At 30.7% G+C, this 19,088-nt stretch overlaps 3 protein-coding genes and 1 long non-coding RNA gene across 5 annotated transcripts in view; 3 read left to right on the forward strand and 1 right to left on the reverse strand.

Moving 5' to 3' along the window:
* Window positions 1-19,088, forward strand: part of LOC149877183 (uncharacterized) — a 288,845-nt gene that overhangs the window by 68,392 nt on the left and 201,365 nt on the right. The gene's annotated exons all lie outside the window — the stretch shown is intronic.
* On the forward strand, window positions 32-7,403 carry LOC149877189 (E3 SUMO-protein ligase ZBED1-like). Its single transcript, XM_090074279.1, has 2 exons — window positions 32-58; window positions 5,379-7,403. The coding sequence occupies exons 1-2, from the start codon at window positions 32-34 to the stop codon at window positions 7,401-7,403; spliced, it is 2,052 nt and encodes a 683-aa protein (XP_089930405.1).
* Window positions 13,015-14,859, forward strand: LOC149877190 (E3 SUMO-protein ligase ZBED1-like). The gene has a single exon (XM_090074280.1). It carries the CDS (start codon window positions 13,015-13,017, stop codon window positions 14,857-14,859), a length of 1,845 nt encoding a protein of 614 aa, XP_089930406.1.
* Window positions 16,603-17,002, reverse strand: LOC149877191 (uncharacterized). Of its 2 annotated transcripts, none has more exons than XR_016448124.1 (3): window positions 16,913-17,002; window positions 16,732-16,833; window positions 16,603-16,636 (listed from the first exon to the last, which is right to left on the reverse strand). It is a non-coding gene; the product is annotated as an uncharacterized LOC149877191 (long non-coding RNA). The 2 variants fall into 2 exon arrangements; XR_016448123.1 differs by having other exon boundaries at window positions 16,606-16,647.

Raw genomic sequence — 19,088 nt, forward strand, 5'->3', positions numbered from 1 at the left:
TATTTGCTTTTTGTGCGATATCACATTAGAAATGGCTGATAATAGTGCGTTAGTGAATGTATATTGGTTAAAAGTAACGGGTCAGTGCTGGCATACGATCACGGACGAATGCTGGAAAATGATCCCGGGATAGTGCTGGCTAGCGATGCTGGGCCATTGGCCGTTTTGACATTGGGCCGTGATCAATTGCCGGCATCGCGCCGCTGTGGCAAGCGGAACTGGGCCAGTATTGGGCCTCTAACGGGAGGCTGTCTGGGTAAGGCAAACCATCAATATTCAACTGCACATAGGGAGCTGAAAATTTTGCAATTTTATTATAAACATGATTTAATATTTGTGAAACTACCCAGACAGCCTCCCGTTAGAGGCCCAATGCTGACCCAGTTCCGCTTGCGACAGCGGCGCGATGCCGGCAATTGATCACAGCCCAATGTCAAAACGGCCAATGGCCCAGCATCGCTAGCCAGCACTGGCCCGGGATCATTTTCCAGCATTCGTCCGTGATCGTATGCCAGCACTGACCCGTTACTTTTAACCAATATACATTCACTAACGCACTATTATCAGCCATTTCTAATGTGATATCGCACAAAAAGCAATTACAAAAGTAAATATTTTTTGATATTTTTTCCAGTTCTAATTAACAAAAATAATTTTTAATGGTACAGATATTATTGATAATTTGAAATAGTGCTATTTATCTAACGAGTTTTTTCGTTCTTCTCAAGCCTTTCGTCCACCATTTCGATCTCCTAAAAGCTGAAAATACTCTTCAGCCAACGCTCAAACTCTTCGCTTGATGCTCTCTAGTTTAAATGATTTAGTTTTACAGCACCTAATATAAAACCTTAACTTGACAAAATTATAAATATAACAATTGAACACATACAAAGAAATATATATTAAATAAAAATAAAGATTTCTTCTTACCCAATAAAATCCTTTTCTTCTTCAGGTTTTCCACTGAAATAACCAGCTCTTTTTTAACAGCTGTAAAAATCAGGATCTCTTAGAAATTTCATTCTTAAAATTCTAGTAAAATAAAAATAAACATTTACAAAAATAACTTAAAATAACTGAAAGTATAAATTCTAAGCATATTACTACTAACAAGTGCAATGAAGTGTTCCTTCACTCACTTTGGCAAGAATCCGTCTGACAGATGAACATCGATTGAATGTCAATGAAGACCCTGAAAACTAAAATTAAGAAGAAAAAATTAATGAAACTGCTTACTTTAACAATAGGTTAATGTGCATTTTATTGCCTATACATACATATATATATACACATATTGTTATAGTGCATTCAAAAAATGAGGAGAGTGACCATTGACAAAATAATTTAATGAATATAATACAAGTATCAATAAATTACAACCTTAAAAGTTATAAATTACAATCTTTAACTTAACTTCATGACTACATTGTAGTGTACATATATATACTAAAAATACCAAAGTAACTCAAAAATCTAATGCAAATAAAATATGAAATCAAAAACAATTTATTAAACATTTATGGGAATCATTTCTATGCCAATTACATTTACCAAATGTAATTTCTCCATTCAGCAGCTATTGAATGCATAAATATAGACAATGTTGTTATAAAACTGTTATTATAAGAAAGAAAATTAGCTAAGACACAAGTAAAATTAACCTAAATAAGTTAAATATTTCAATTACTACCTCATATAAAACTATGTATGAAATAAGCATATTAATTTTGTCAGTAATAATGTAAGAAAATAGACTTAGTACAGATTTCAACAAATTAAATTATAACAAGTGAAGTAAGGGTGAAACATTAAAACCATCATCAGCTTGTCGAATACACACTTGAGAATTCTGTCATCTAAAATTGCAATGTGTTTAACTTTATCTAAGTGTGATACTGAATGTGATTCTTAACAGACTTGAATCACACAGGTTTTTTAAAATTAAAACCTTGCAAAAGTCACAGAACTGGCCAAAATGATATTTTGCTACTTTTAAACTAAGGCAAACCATCGATACTCAACTGCCCATAGGGAGCTGAAAATTTTGCAATTTTATTATAAACATGATTTAATATTTGTGAAACTACCCAGACAGCCTCCCGTTAGAGGCCCAAGGTTGACCCAGTTCCGCTTGCGACAGTGGCACGATGCCGGCAATTGATCACGGCCCAATGTCAAAACGGCCAAAGGCCCAGCATCGCTAGCCAGCACTGGCCTGGGATCATTTTCCAGCATTTGTCCGTGATCGTATGCCAGCACAGACCCGTTACTTTCCAGACAGCCTACGACACTGGGCAAGAATTCCGGCGAATCATCGCACGCCGTGACGACAAGATCAGTAACGGGCCAGTACTGGCCCGAGTCTGGCTTGATTCTGGCGAGTAGTCGTACGCCATTGCGATGGCATTTGATATTGGGCCAACAATGGCCCGATTGTGGCGGCTACAGAGTTTTGGCCGAATGACGTTTTGCCATAACCGCCATTATTTTGAATATTTTCTGCGTCATCCATTATGATTTTACAGACGCGAAGACAAATGCTTACAAGATATATTTTGCAAATTTCTTGCTTTTGCTGTTGTTTTTTTATTATGTTATTATTACAAAACGTATTGTAATAATAATAGCAAATGTACGTTTGCAATTAAAAAAATGTTGCTTTTTTTTTAAAACGTATAATTATGTTGTAATTAGAATTGCAATTGCTACATCCTAACTCTTGCAGTAGTTAATACTACTGTAAAATGTTTAGATGTCGTATGATGTAAATAATGTAAATTTCACTTATGTTAGCACACATCATTACAGTTATTTTGTATAAAGGTTTGCTATGTTTTTATATTAAACCGTTTGAATAATATTCATGCAAGATATTGATTTAACAATAAAACAGAAATGGTTAAAGAAAAGGCTATTTAAATAGGGAGCGAATACCCGACCCGAATACCCGCGGGTACCCGTAGACGGGTAATTTTAATAACTTCAGTTACCCGATATCCAAGCCTTCGGGTCGGGTAATACCCGAATTAAGCTACCCGAATATTACCCGTAGAAGTACCCGATCATCGGGTAATTTTATTACCCGATATCTTTACCCGAAAGTCGGGTAATAAAATTACCCGTAGAAGTACCCGAAAATCGGGTAATAAAAATACCCGATAATCTGGTACATCGGGTAATAAAACTACCCGATAATTCGGGTAATAAAATTACCCGATAATTCGGGTAATAAAATTACCCGATAATTCGGGTAATAAAATTACCCGAAATTAAGTAAAAAAATTACCCGATCCTCGAACCGAAGTTTTCGCGCGATCGGGTATTTTCGTTCATTTTTTTTATTTTTTGTTTTTTTGTTTTTTACTGTGTTTTTTTAAATTTAACTTTATTTCAATTCTTTTAATATCATATTTATTTCTATTTGTTAGTTCCACCCTGTCCGTGTAAGTATTAATTTTTAACTAATTAAAAGTTAATACTTACGTGAAGTGGGTGGAACTAATACTCCATGTAAGTATTAATTCTACCTACTCCATGTAAGTAATAATTTTTAATTAGCTAAAAATTGATACTTATATGGAATAGGTGGAATTAATACTCAATTCTTCACAGTTTTTTTTAAACATTGTGCTATCACCTTTTAAATATAAAAGTAAGTAAAAATTTCTTTTTTTAAATTTATTTACTTTATTATTTGTCCCCATAATTATGAAAGTGGTCTAAGTCAAAATTAAAAATAAAAAGAATTTATCACTTATTTCACACGACATGATTTTAAACTAAATATATTCAATGTAATTTTTACGATATCGTCAAAAATGAACCTTTAAAAAGTAGTTGTAATTACAACGTTATACGGAATTTTTTAATTTATTCAAATGCGAATCATTAAATATCTCGAAACAAGAAATATATGACTTAGACCACATTCATAATTATGGGCACATTTAATACGCTACCCGCTTTTGTTACGCGGTCATCGTAACTACCCGTAATTCGGAACTACGCAGTAGTCGTACTTTTTAATCTCGTACTTTTTTTCAAAACAAAATATGTAAAATAGTTTTATATTTTTCTAAAATTTTTTTTATGACTACTTTAAGGTCTTCTTTTTGTTAACTTAATTATGACTATTTTAAATCCTTCCTATAAAATTATATATATATATATATTTACATATTTATATATATGAATAATATTATTTGATTATTATTATTATTTGAGTATTATTTGATGTTTTTTATTAACATAACATACACTCTTATACAAGATGTCAACATTCAAGTCATATATATATTTATATATATACAAATATATATATATATATGTATGTATGTATGTATGTATGTATGTATGTATGTATGTATGTATGTATGTATGTATGTATGTATGTATGTATGTATGTATGTATGTATGTATGTATGTATGTATGTATGTATGTATGTATGTATGTATGTATGTATGTATGTATGTATGTATGTATGTATGTATGTATGTATGTATGTATGTATGTATGTATGTATGTATGTATGTATGTATGTATGTATGTATGTATGTATGTATGTATGTATGTATGTATGTATGTATGTATGTATGTATGTATGTATGTATGTATGTATGTATGTATGTATGTATGTATGTATGTATGTATGTATGTATGTATGTATGTATGATAACGAGTTATTTAATGGTTATTTAATGTTAGACAATATAAAAGAAAAAGGTATGCCATGCAAAACAATAACATTTATAAGTTTTATTTCTTTTAAGATATAAATTAATGAGTTATTAAATTTCGTTTACTTTTACTTACAGTATTTTATTTACAGTAGTTATTAAGTATAACTAATTACCTTTTCTTACCTTCTGTTATTTTTAAAAGAAAAGCTTTTTTAATATTTTTTTTTTTGCTTGTCATATATATTTGTGTGTGTGTATTTTTTTATATATATATTTTATATATATATATATATATATTTTATATATATATATATATATATATATATATATATATATATATATATATATATATATATATATATATATATATATATATAAATGTTTTTATATATTTATTTATGCCTATTTTGACGGTTTTTATTTATTTCTGACAATTTTATAAAATAAAGAGAAGCCTCAAAATATTTTAAGGCCTTCTCTTTACTATCTTCTTATTTCATTCATACTTTTTTTTTTTTTGCTAAGGCCTTCTCTTTTTTTACTAGTCGGGTAGTTAAATCGGGTAGTATGTTTTAATACGCGATCATCGGAACTACCCGAAATACGGAACTACCCGCTAGTCGGGTAATTTTTTAAAAAATTCGGGTAACAATGTATTTATTTATTTTTTTTTTATAAATTTTTTTCTTTTTTTTTAGATGACTAAACCATCAAAAATATGGGAATTTTTCACTAAGGACAATGACGACAAAGCCACCTGTAAAGAGTGTCGTAAAGAATTTACAGCAACGCAAGGATGTACAAGTGTTTTGCGCAAACACCTCAAAGGAAAACATGCAGATCTGTTCACAGAATTGGAAAAAAAAGATGCAGATAGAATGAGGGCAAATGACTCTTTTGAGGTTAATTCTGATGATTCTGAATTGCAATCACTAGGTAGACCATCTGAACCACAGCAACCACCTACCAAAAAGCCAAGAGAAGAACCGGAGAAGAGGAAAGCCCAGAATAAAAAGGTCTGGGATGAGGATAATATTCATCAAGTGAGGCTGATCACAGATATCACTAGGTGGGTGGTAGAAGAGATGAAACCATTTTCAGTAGTGGAAACTAAACCATTCATTCGCATGCTTAAAAGTGCTACCTTAGGCCAATACAATGAAATTTCAGCACATACACTGAGTTGCAGAGTAATTCCAAAAATCTATAAATTTATGAAAAAAACAATTATTGACTTATTAAATGCAGAAAAAGATGGACTTGAAGGAATTGCCTTAACATCAGATATCTGGAGTGCCAGAACAAATCATTCTTACATAAGCTTGACAGGACACTACCTAGACAAAAATTTCCGCCTGAGAAGATTCCTTTTCGCAATGAAGTATTTTCCAGAGGACCATACGGCGAATAACATCAGTGCCAAGATAACAGATATGGTTCACGAAATAGAGTTGAATCCCAAAACAGTGAGGTGGATCACCATTGTTACAGACGGCGCTGCAAACATTCAAAAGGGATCAAAAACAAATAGTGACATTAATACCAACATGTGGTGCGTCGACCACAAGATCCACTTGATTGTCACGGGTTCACTAGCTGCAAAAGACAAGGAAAAGAAAATGTACATATGTCCACAATGGAATCAACTTCACAAAAAGATGACGGGTTTGGTAAATTATTTTCACAACTCAGGAAAGAGGACAATCGATCTTGTCAACAAAGCTGAGGCACTTAAAATGACAACAACTAAGTTGGTACAGAACTGTCCAACGCGCTGGAATTCAGACTTAGCCCAGCTGGAATCAATAATTGCGCTTCTACCAGCCATGGAGCAAATAGTTGGGCCTGATGGTGACACATCTGGCTCAGAATTGAAAAAATTGATGCCAGACGAATCTGAGATTAGCAATGTCAAAACCATTATTAGAATTTTGAAGTTATTTGAAGTATTTTCAAACTCTGTTTCTGCCGACAAAACAGTCACCATCCACAAGGTTGTACCCATGCTTGTTACAATAAAGTTAGGACTTGAGACAACTCATAAATTGATGAAGGATCCCTTAATCCAAGAAATTACAAACTACTTTTTGCTGGAGATCGATAGAAGATTCCCACATTGTGGAAGTGTACAAATGGAGTACACTGTGGCCCATTTCTTGGATCCCCAAGCAAAAGGAGCAATGAAAGAAGGGTTAGACCGTTTTGACCTTGCGAGGAACACCCTTGTGAACACACTGAAGGACCTTGTTGACAGAGACCCCACACTGCAACCCACACCACCTGAAACCTCATCCCAAAACATAGAGGCCGCGGACTTTTTGGATGCCGACAGTTTGATGGCTAGTTTGTTGGACAATCACCACACACGAAGGTATGGAGCAACATACACGCACAAAGGAGGGAAATCAACTGCAAAAGAAAACGTAATAAAGGAGGTAGACAGATACCTTGGTGATGCACCAGCCGAGAAAACAGTGGACATTTTGGACTTTTGGAGGGTCAATTCAGGCAAATACCCTATGCTTGGAAGGCTTGCAAGACAGATTCTGGCTATCCCAGCCTCATCTGCTTCTTCTGAAAGAGTGTTTTCAAGTGCAGGGAACATTTGCACTGTAAGGAGAACAAATTTAAATGTTAGTAAAATGGAGCAGCTAATGTTCATGAAAGAGAACAGTAAATTACTGGATGAAATTTCAGATTTAAAATGGCCAGGCTACTTTTAATTTTTTGCTAATCCTGAAACTTGAACTCTTTCAGTACAAATATACTTATATTTTAATTTTTTTTGTTATTTGTAATTCAAAGTGAATTGAGTTGAACTGTTTTGGGTATTTTTACTTCTTCGGGTATTTCTACGGGTATTTCTACGGGTATTTCTACGGGTATTCTACGGGTATCAAGTATCGGGTATTCTACGGGTATTCTACGGGTATTCTCTACGGGTATTCTACGGGTATCAAGTATCGGGTATTAAAAACAATCGGGTATTACCCGATATAAAAAGAAACGGGTATTTTATAACTTTCGGGTAATTACCCGAATTTAAATATTCGGGTAATACCCGAAACAACTACCCGGATCCGAGTTCGGGTCTCGGGTCCCTATATTTAAAGGTTAGAAGATAAGGTTTTAATCACAATAACTGTAAGATAATGTTTTTTAATTAACACCTTTTTTATATTATTTATATATATGTTTGTGTGTGTGAATATATATATATATATATATATATATATATATATATATATATATATATATATATATATATATATATATATATATATATATATATATATATATTAAATGACGACATCTTGTATGAGAGTTGAATAAATTTAATATATGAACTTCAATAAATACGAATTCTCTCAATACTAATTTTTTATTTTATCTAATAAATTTTCGCAAGATTATTGATTCTAGCAAAAATTTATTAGATAAAATAAAAAATTATACTAGATATTAATGGTAATGTCACTTTGTAACATCAATGTTTGTTTGTAATTTAATTTAATATACAATTTGTAATTAAACCTGAAGATGCTAGTATCAATAATCTAGCGAAAGTTTCTTAGATAAAATAAAAAATTAGTATTGAGAGAATTCATATTTATTGAAGTTCATTTATCAAATATATATATATATGTATATATATATATATATACATATATATATATATATATATATATATATATATATATATATATATATATATATATATATATATATATATATATATAAGATGATATCAAAATAATGGCATAACAACAACAAAGAAAAGATAATAACAATATATATATATTGTTATTATGTTTATTTTTGTTGTTGCTTTTGCTGTTATTAATTTATTTTTGTTTTTATTATTATATGCTCCTTTATTATTACTTGTCATTAAAATAATCTTATTTAATATAAGTTAGTTTTAAACTCATTTTAAGTGATCTTGGTTGTAATCTATTGTCATTTACATTATAATCATGAAAGGACTTTGTCAATTGTTACTTTTCTCATTTTAGCAATTCAATATAAGAGTGAATCATCCAAATTAAATCTTTACATATTTTTCCATCTTTACTTCGGGATAATGTATTGTTCCTGTTACATATATAGTTAGAGTTATTTTAAAAAGCTTGAAACAAATATTTAATGAAGATATCAGTTGTGAAATATTTAATCTACAAAACTCATTTGGTGAGATAACTGTTACCCCCTCATGCATATCTACAAAAGACAATTTTCCTGCTATAAGTGAAAAAGTTGTAGATAATAATGATTCAGTTTTTGGAACTGTTGTTATTATATTTTCAGATAACAATGTTATTGTTTAAACTGAACTAGGTCATATTTAAATTTTAGTTATAATAATGATGATGAAATATTCTCATCAGATTTGACTACCCTATTAGCTGATTGGGCTGTTCAGTTTAGTGTTAATCTGACTGCTTTGTCATCTTTAATGTGTATTCTCTGTCTGTTTCATCTTGATTTGCCTATTTAAAAAACTCAACACAATTTTATAGTTGCATATCAAGCAGGTGGTGATTATTTTTGGTGGTGGTGTTTTAAAGTAGCAAAATATCGTTTTGGCCAGTTTTGTGTCTTTTGAAAGGTTTTAATTTTAAAAAACCTGTGTGATTCAAGTCTGTTAAGAATCACATTTAGTATCACACTTAGATTAAGTTAAACACATTGCAATTTTAGATGACAGAATTCTCAAGTGTGTATTCAACAAGTTGATGATAGTTTTGTTGTTTCACCCTTAATTCACTTGTTATAATTTAATTTGTTGAAATCTGTACTAAGTCTATTTTCTTACATTATTACTGACAAAATCAATTCTGTGTTCCGAGATGACGTCACGAAAATCAAAATACATTTGTCTGCCATGTTGGTTCATAAACAAATTTAGCTCAACTTTATTCAGATGCGGTTCTTTAAGTTAACTATATCAAAACTTATCAGTTAGCCATTTTCCTAGCTACTATTTCCTTTTAGTAGAAGTTTCAACTCGAAAATTGTTAACAACAAAACAAAAGTGTTGTATAAAGTTCTTTCAGAAAAGGTCTTACTTGAATAACTCATAAACTCTTTATATCTTCAAATATGGTCTTCTGTTGCATTTTTAATTGCAGTAATCGTTCTGAAAACTGCAAGAAGTTGTTTTATAGAATGTCTAAGGTTATTAATCACCATGATACAGATACAAAATTGTTGTCAACAGAACGAAGAGCAAAATGGTTTGCTGTTATAAAACGTAAAGATATCGATACTAGTGCCAGTCACTACAGAGTTTGTTCTAATCATTTTGCTTCTGGTTAATATTAATATATTCATTCTTATTCATAAAAAAACTATATATAAGATATTTTTGTACACGTAGAATAGCCTGCACAACTGAAAAATGTCTTCTTTCTTCTCTTATTGGGATTTTTGTTTATTTTGATATTGTCTTTATATAGTTAAAATATTAATACGGTTCTAAACTTTTAAAGCATTTAAGTTCTTCTTTGGTGGCAGGGCTTGGTGCAAACAATAAATATGTAACAATATCAGCATGGGAGATTTTAGGATAGAAGTCTGGATCGGAGGGATAATCTGTCTTTTTCAACGTATATGGATCAATATTATCAATTTTTGAGATCTTAGTTCTATATCTAGTTTTACTTTGGTTTGAAAGGTTTTTATAATAATCGCTCTTTGCCATACTCAAGACAAAGATTGATTTAGTTATATATTATATATACTAGATGTCTAACTTCGATCCGAAAAGTGAAGCCGAGGAAGCCATTTCTAATTCGGGCAAAAACATGCATTTTTAATAGGGAGCGAATACCCGACCCGAATACCCGCGGGTACCCGTAGACGGGTAATTTTAATAACTTCAGTTACCCGATATCCAAGCCTTCGGGTCGGGTAATACCCGAATAAAGCTACCCGAATATTACCCGTAGAAGTACCCGATCATCGGATAATTTTATTACCCGATATCTTTACCCGAAAGTCGGGTAATAAAATTACCCGTAGAAGTACCCGAAAATCGGGTAATAAAAATACCCGATAATCTGGTACATCGGGTAATAAAACTACCCGATATTTCGGGTAATAAAACTACCCGATAATTCGGGTAATAAAATTACCCGATAATTCGGGTAATAAAATTACCCGAAATTAAGTAAAAAAATTACCCGATCCTCGAACCGAAGTTTTCGCGCGATCGGGTATTTTCGTTCATTTTTTTTTTTTTTTTTTGTTTTTTTGTTTTTTACTGTGTTTTTTTAAATTTAACTTTATTTCAATTCTTTTAATATCATATTTATTTCTATTTGTTAGTTCCACCCTGTCCGTGTAAGTATTAATTTTTAACTAATTAAAAGTTAATACTTACGTGAAGTGGGTGGAACTAATACTCCATGTAAGTATTAATTCTACCTACTCCATGTAAGTAATAATTTTTAATTAGCTAAAAATTGATACTTATATGGAATAGGTGGAATTAATACTCAATTCTTCACAGTTTTTTTTAAATATTGTGCTATCACCTTTTAAATATAAAAGTAAGTAAAAATTTCTTTTTTTAAATTTATTTACTTTATTATTTGTCCCCATAATTATGAAAGTGGTCTAAGTCAAAATTAAAAATAAAAAGAATTTATCACTTATTTCACACGACATGATTTTAAACTAAATATATTCAATGTAATTTTTACGATATCGTCAAAAATGAACCTTTAAAAAGTAGTTGTAATTACAACGTTATACGGAATTTTTTAATTTATTCAAATGCGAATCATTAAATATCTCGAAACAAGAAATATATGACTTAGACCACATTCATAATTATGGGCACATTTAATACGCTACCCGCTTTTGTTACGCGGTCATCGTAACTACCCGTAATTCGGAACTACGCAGTAGTCGTACTTTTTAATCTCGTACTTTTTTTCAAAACAAAATATGTAAAATAGTTTTATATTTTTCTAAAATTTTTTTTATGACTACTTTAAGGTCTTCTCTTTATTAACTTAATTATGACTATTTTAAATCCTTCCTATAAAATTATATATATATATATATTTACATTATTATATTTATGAATAATATTATTTGATTATTATTATTATTTGAGTATTATTTGATGTTTTTTATTAACATAACATACACTCTTATACAAGATGTCAACATTCAAGTCATATATATATTTATGTATATACAAATATATATATATGTATGTATGTATGTATGTATGTATGTATGTATGAATGTATGTATGTATGTATGTATGTATGTATGTATGTATGTATGTATGTATGTATGTATGTATGTATGTATGTATGTATGTATGTATGTATGTATGTATGTATGTATGTATGTATGTATGTATGTATGTATGTATGTATGTATGTATGTATGTATGTATGTATGTATGTATGTATGTATGTATGTATGTATGTATGTATGTATGTATGTATGTATGTATGATAACGAGTTATTTAATGGTTATTTAATGTTAGACAATATAAAAGAAAAAGGTATGCCATGCAAAACAATAACATTTATAAGTTTTATTTCTTTTAAGATATAAATTAATGAGTTATTAAATTTCGTTTACTTTTACTTACAGTATTTTATTTACAGTAGTTATTAAGTATAACTAATTACCTTTTCTTACCTTCTGTTATTTTTAAAAGAAAAGCTTTTTTAATATTTTTTTTTTTGCTTGTCATATATATTTGTGTGTGTGTATTTTTTTTTATATATATTTTATATATATATATATATATATATATATATATATATATATATATATATATATATATATATATATATATATAAATGTTTTTATATATTTATTTATGCCTATTTTGACGGTTTTTATTTATTTATGACAATTTTATAAAATAAAGAGAAGCCTCAAAATGTTTTAAGGCCTTCTCTTTACTATCTTCTTATTTCATTCATACTTTTTTTTTTTTTGCTAAGGCCTTCTCTTTTTTTACTAGTCGGGTAGTTAAATCAGGTAGTATGTTTTAATACGCGATCATCGGAACTACCCGAAATACGGAACTACCCGCTAGTCGGGTAATTTTTTAAAAAATTCGGGTAACAATGTATTTATTTATTTTTTTTTTTATAAATTTTTTTCTTTTTTTTTAGATGACTAAACCATCAAAAATATGGGAATTTTTCACTAAGGACAATGACGACAAAGCCACCTGTAAAGAGTGTCGTAAAGAATTTACAGCAACGCAAGGATGTACAAGTGTTTTGCGCAAACACCTCAAAGGAAAACATGCAGATCTGTTCACAGAATAGGAAAAAAAAGATGCAGATAGAATGAGGGCAAATGACTCTTTTGAGGTTAATTCTGATGATTCTGAATTGCAATCACTAGTTAGACCATCTGAACCACAGCAACCACCTACCAAAAAGCCAAGAGAAGAACCGGAGAAGAGGAAAGCCCAGAATAAAAAGGTCTGGGATGAGGATAATATTCATCAAGTGAGGCTGATCACAGATATCACTAGGTGGGTGGTAGAAGAGATGAAACCATTTTCAGTAGTGGAAACTAAACCATTCATTCGCATGCTTAAAAGTGCTACCTTAGGCCAATACAATGAAATTTCAGCACATACACTGAGTTGCAGAGTAATTCCAAAAATCTATAAATTTATGAAAAAAACAATTATTGACTTATTAAATGCAGAAAAAGATGGACTTGAAGGAATTGCCTTAACATCAGATATCTGGAGTGCCAGAACAAATCATTCTTACATAAGCTTGACAGGACACTACCTAGACAAAAATTTCCGCCTGAGAAGATTCCTTTTCGCAATGAAGTATTTTCCAGAGGACCATACGGCGAATAACATCAGTGCCAAGATAACAGATATGGTTCACGAAATAGAGTTGAATCCCAAAACAGTGAGGTGGATCACCATTGTTACAGACGGCGCTGCAAACATTCAAAAGGGATCAAAAACAAATAGTGACATTAATACCAACATGTGGTGCGTCGACCACAAGAACCACTTGATTGTCACGGGTTCACTAGCTGCAAAAGACAAGGAAAAGAAAATGTACATATGTCCACAATGGAATGAACTTCACAAAAAGATGACGGGTTTGGTAAATAATTTTCACAACTCAGGAAAGAGGACAATTGATCTTGTCAACAAAGCTGAGGCACTTAAAATGACAACAACTAAGTTGGTACAGAACTGTCCAACGCGCTGGAATTCAGACTTAGCCCAGCTGGAATCAATAATTGCGCTTCTACCAGCCATGGAGCAAATAGTTGGGCCTGATGGTGACACATCTGGCTCAGAATTGAAAAAATTGATGCCAGACGAATCTGAGATTAGCAATGTCAAAACCATTATTAGAATTTTGAAGTTATTTGAAGTATTTTCAAACTCTGTTTCTGCCGACAAAACAGTCACCATCCACAAGGTTGTACCCATGCTTGTTACAATAAAGTTAGGACTTGAGACAACTCATAAATTGATGAAGGATCCCTTAATCCAAGAAATTACAAACTACTTTTTGCTGGAGATCGATAGAAGATTCCCACATTGTGGAAGTGTACAAATGGAGTACACTGTGGCCCATTTCTTGGATCCCCAAGCAAAAGGAGCAATGACAGAAGGGTTAGACCGTTTTGACCTTGCGAGGAACACCCTTGTGAACACACTGAAGGACCTTGTTGACAGAGACCCCACACTGCAACCCACACCACCTGAAACCTCATCCCAAAACATAGAGGCCGCGGACTTTTTGGATGCCGACAGTTTGATGGCTAGTTTGTTGGACAATCACCACACACGAAGGTATGGAGCAACATACACGCACAAAGGAGGGAAATCAACTGCAAAAGAAAACGTAATAAAGGAGGTAGACAGATACCTTGGTGATGCACCAGCCGAGAAAACAGTGGACATTTTGGACTTTTGGAGGGTCAATTCAGGCAAATACCCTATGCTTGGAAGGCTTGCAAGACAGATTCTGGCTATCCCAGCCTCATCTGCTTCTTCTGAAAGAGTGTTTTCAAGTGCAGGGAACATTTGTACTGTAAGGAGAACAAATTTAAATGTTAGTAAAATGGAGCAGCTAGTGTTCATGAAAGAGAACAGTAAATTACTGGATGAAATTTCAGATTTAAAATGGCCAGGCTACTTTTAATTTTTTGCTAATCCTGAAACTTGAACTCTTTCAGTACAAATATACTTATATTTTAATTTTTTTTGTTATTTGTAATTCAATGTGATAAGTGAATTGAGTTGAACTGTTTTGGGTATTTTTACTTCTTCGGGTATTTCTACGGGTATTTCTACGGGTATTTCTACGGGTATTTCTACGGGTATTTCTACGGGTATTTCTACGGGTATTTCTACGGGTATTTCTACGGGTATTTCTACGGGTATTTCTACGGGTATTTCTACGGGTGATTCTACGGGTATTTCTACGGGTATTTCTACGGGTATTTCTACGGGTATTTCTACGGGTATTTCTACGGGTATTTCTACGGGTATTTCTACGGGTATTTCTACGGGTATTTCTACGGGTATTTCTACGGGTATTTCTACGGGTATTTCTACGGGTATTTCTACGGGTATTTCTACGGGTATTTCTACGGGTATTCTACGGGTATCAAGTATCGGGTATTCTACGGGTATTCTACGGGTATTCTACGGGTATTCTCTACGGGTATTCTACGGGTATCAAGTATCGGGTATTAAAAACAATCGGGTATTACCCGATTTAAAAAGAAACGGGTATTTTATAACTTTCGGGTAATTACCCGAATTTAAATATTCGGGTAATACCCGAAACAACTACCCGGATCCGAGTTCGGGTCTCGGGTCCCTAATTTTTAACTTTTATTTCACACGTCGGATATAGCTTTTGCCCTTATTACAAATGGCGGATTCAATTTGTAAACAAAAAAAGCGGCTTCACTTTTCGTCTAATAAAATCCCGCAAGTTAGACATCTAGTATATATATTATTGGATTGAATACGCTCAGTGTTATAATTTGTTTGTGAACCAACATGGCGGATACGCATAATTTAGCATAAATTAAAACTTCACTCGGAACACAGAATATGCTTATTTCATACAAAGTTTTATATGAGGTAATAATTGAAATATTTAACTTATTTAGGTTAATTTTACTTGTGTCTTAAGTAATTTTCTTTCTTATTATAACAGTTTTATAACAACATTGTCTATATTTATGCATTCAATAGCTGCTGAATGGAGAAATTACATTTGGTAAATGTAATTGGCATAGAAATGATTCCCATAAATGTTTAATGAATTGTTTTCGATTTCATATTTTATTTGCATTAGATTTTTGAGATACTTTGGTATTTTTAGTATATATATGTACACTACAATATAGTCATGAATTTAAGTTAAATGTAATTTATAACTTTTAAGGTTGTAATTTATTGATACTTGTATTACCCAGACAGCCTCCCGTTAGAGGCCCAATGCTGGCCCAGTTCCGCTTGCGACAGCGGCGCGATGCCGGCAACTGATCACGGCCCAATATCAAAACGGCCAATGGCCCAGCATCGCTAGCCAGCACTGGCCCGGGATCATTTTCCAGCATTTGTCCGTGATCGTATGCCAGCACTGACCCGTTACTTTTAACCAATATACATTCACTAACGCACTATTATCAGCCATTTCTAATGTGATATCGCACAAAAAGCAAATATAAAAGTAAATATTTTTTGATATTTATTCCAGTTCAAATTAACAAAATAAAATTTTTAATGGTACAGATATTATTGATAATTTGAAATAGTGCTATTTATCAAACGGGTTTTTTCGTTCTTCTCAAGCCTTTCGTCCACCATTTCGATCTCCTGAAAGCTGAAAATACTCTTCAGCCAACGCACAAACTCTTTGCTTGATGCTCCCGAGTTTAAATGATTTAGTTTTACAGCACCTAAATACAAACTTTAACTTAACAAAATTGTAAATATAACAATTGAACACATACAAATAAATATATATTAAATAAAAATAAAGATTTCTTCTTACCCAATAAAATCTTTTTCTTCTTCAAGTTTTCCACTGAAATAACCAGCTCTTTTTTAACAGCTGTAAAAATCAGGATCTCTTAGAAATTTCATTCTTAAAATTCTAGTAAAATAAAAATAAACATTTACAAAAATAACTTAAAATAACTGAAGGTATAAATTCTAAGCATATTACTACTAACCAGTGCAATGAAGTGTTCCTTCACTCACTTTGGCAAGAATCCATCTGACAGATGAACATCGATTGAATGTCAATGAAGACCCTGAAAACTAAAATTAAGAAGAAAAAATTAATGAAACTGCTTATTTTAAAAATAGGTTAATGTGCATTTTATTGCCTATACATACATATATATATATACATATAGTTATAGTGAATTCCAAAAATGAGGAGAGTGACCATTGACAAAAAAATTTAATGAATATAATACAAGTATCAATAAATTACAACCTTAAAAGTTATAAATTACAACCTTTAACTTAAATTCATGACTACATTGTAGTGTACATATATATACTAAAAATACCAAAGTATCTCAAAAATCTAATGCAAATAAAATATGAAATCAAACAAATCATTAAACATTTATGGGAATCATTTCTATGCCAATTACATTTACCAAATGTAATTTTTCCATTCAGCAGCTATTGAATGCATAAATATAGACAATGTTGTTATAAAACTGTTATTATAAGAAAGAAAATTAGTTAAGACACAAGTAAAATTAACCTAAATAAGTTAAATATTTCAATTACCACCTCATATAAAACTATGTATGAAATAAGCATATTAATTTTGTTAGTAATAATGTAAGAAAATAGACTTAGTATAGATTTCAACAAATTAAATTATAACAAGTGAAGCAAGGGTTAAACGAAAAACCATCATTAACTTGTAACAATAGATACTTGAGAATTCTGTCATCTAAAATTGCAATGCATTTATTTTATCTAGGTGTGATACTAAATGTGATTCTTAACAGACTTAAATCACACATGTTTTTTAAAATTAAAACCTTGCAAAAGACACAAAACTGGCCAAAATGATATTTTGCTACTTTTAAACAAAGGCAAACCATATATATATATATATATATATATATATATATATATATATATATATATATATATATATATATATATATATATAAAGATGATAAGAAAATAATAGCATAACAACAACAAAGAAAAGATAATAACAATATATATATTGTTATTATCTTTATTTTTGTTGTTGTTATTGCTTTTATTACTTTGTCTTTGTTTTTATCATTATATGTTCCTTGATTATTACTTGTCATTAAAATAATCTTATTTAATTTAAGTTAGTTTTAAACTCATTTTAAGTGACCTTGGTTGTAATCTATTGTCATTTACATTACAATTATGAAATGACTTTGTCAGTCTTCACTTTTCTCATTTTAGCAATTCAAAATAAGAGTGAACCATCCAAACTAAATCTTTATATTACTTTTTTAGCTACAATTTTCTTTTCTTAGTTTAATGTTTGTAATTGAAGATGATGATAATTTTTAAAATTTGACATTCTATTTTCAGTTTTCTCAGTAGACAACATCATCTCAAAAGCTGGACCTTCTAAATCATCTACTGAAGAAGGAACAGGTTTGATTATGAAAGTTGTCACTGATAGATTTTCTTATTTTATCAATTTATCCTTTATGAAATTAAATTATGAAATTAATAACATGAAAGAACAAGAACTGCCATCCCAAATTCTAAAACTTCTATAAAAACCACACTTAAAAGGAAAAATGTTTGATTATGAAATCTTCATTTAAAGATGTTATTCCATACTTAATTTATTGATAAAATACTTTGATGCATAATTACATTTTCTTAATTTAATGTTATTCCTGTTGTACATTCCTAACACTTCTTCTTTAATAAAAGTTATTAAAGGACTAATGAAGATGATAATAAAATCTTTTTTCAGTTTTCTTAGTGGACACCATCCCAAAAGCTGGATCTTCTAAATCATCTACTGAAGAAAGAACAGGTTTGATTATGAAAGTTGTCACTAATATGTTTTGTTATAATATTTGTCCCAAATAGATTTTTTAAACTTGTCAATATCTAATCATTTGTTCTGTAATTCACATTTGTTTTTTTAGGTATATTTTTCTTTTATTATTTCATTAATTTCATGTTTTTGTTGTTGTAAATGTTGATTACTTGAGCAAGCTTTTGTTTTTTTGTTCTTAGAAGTTTATTGAATATTTTCATTAGGCTTTTAAATAAATAGCTTTTTAAGACACAAATTTTAGTAAGAAATAGCTCTTAGTTTTATTTATTGTTAAGAACTTAAAACCTCTTTATACATGATTTGTTTTTCTAATA

This window comes from Hydra viridissima, unplaced genomic scaffold, assembly GCF_058129835.1.
Source record: "Hydra viridissima isolate aposymbiotic clone 2 unplaced genomic scaffold, HvirCarnegie_v1 scaffold_16, whole genome shotgun sequence".
Taxonomy (NCBI): domain Eukaryota; kingdom Metazoa; phylum Cnidaria; class Hydrozoa; order Anthoathecata; family Hydridae; genus Hydra; species Hydra viridissima.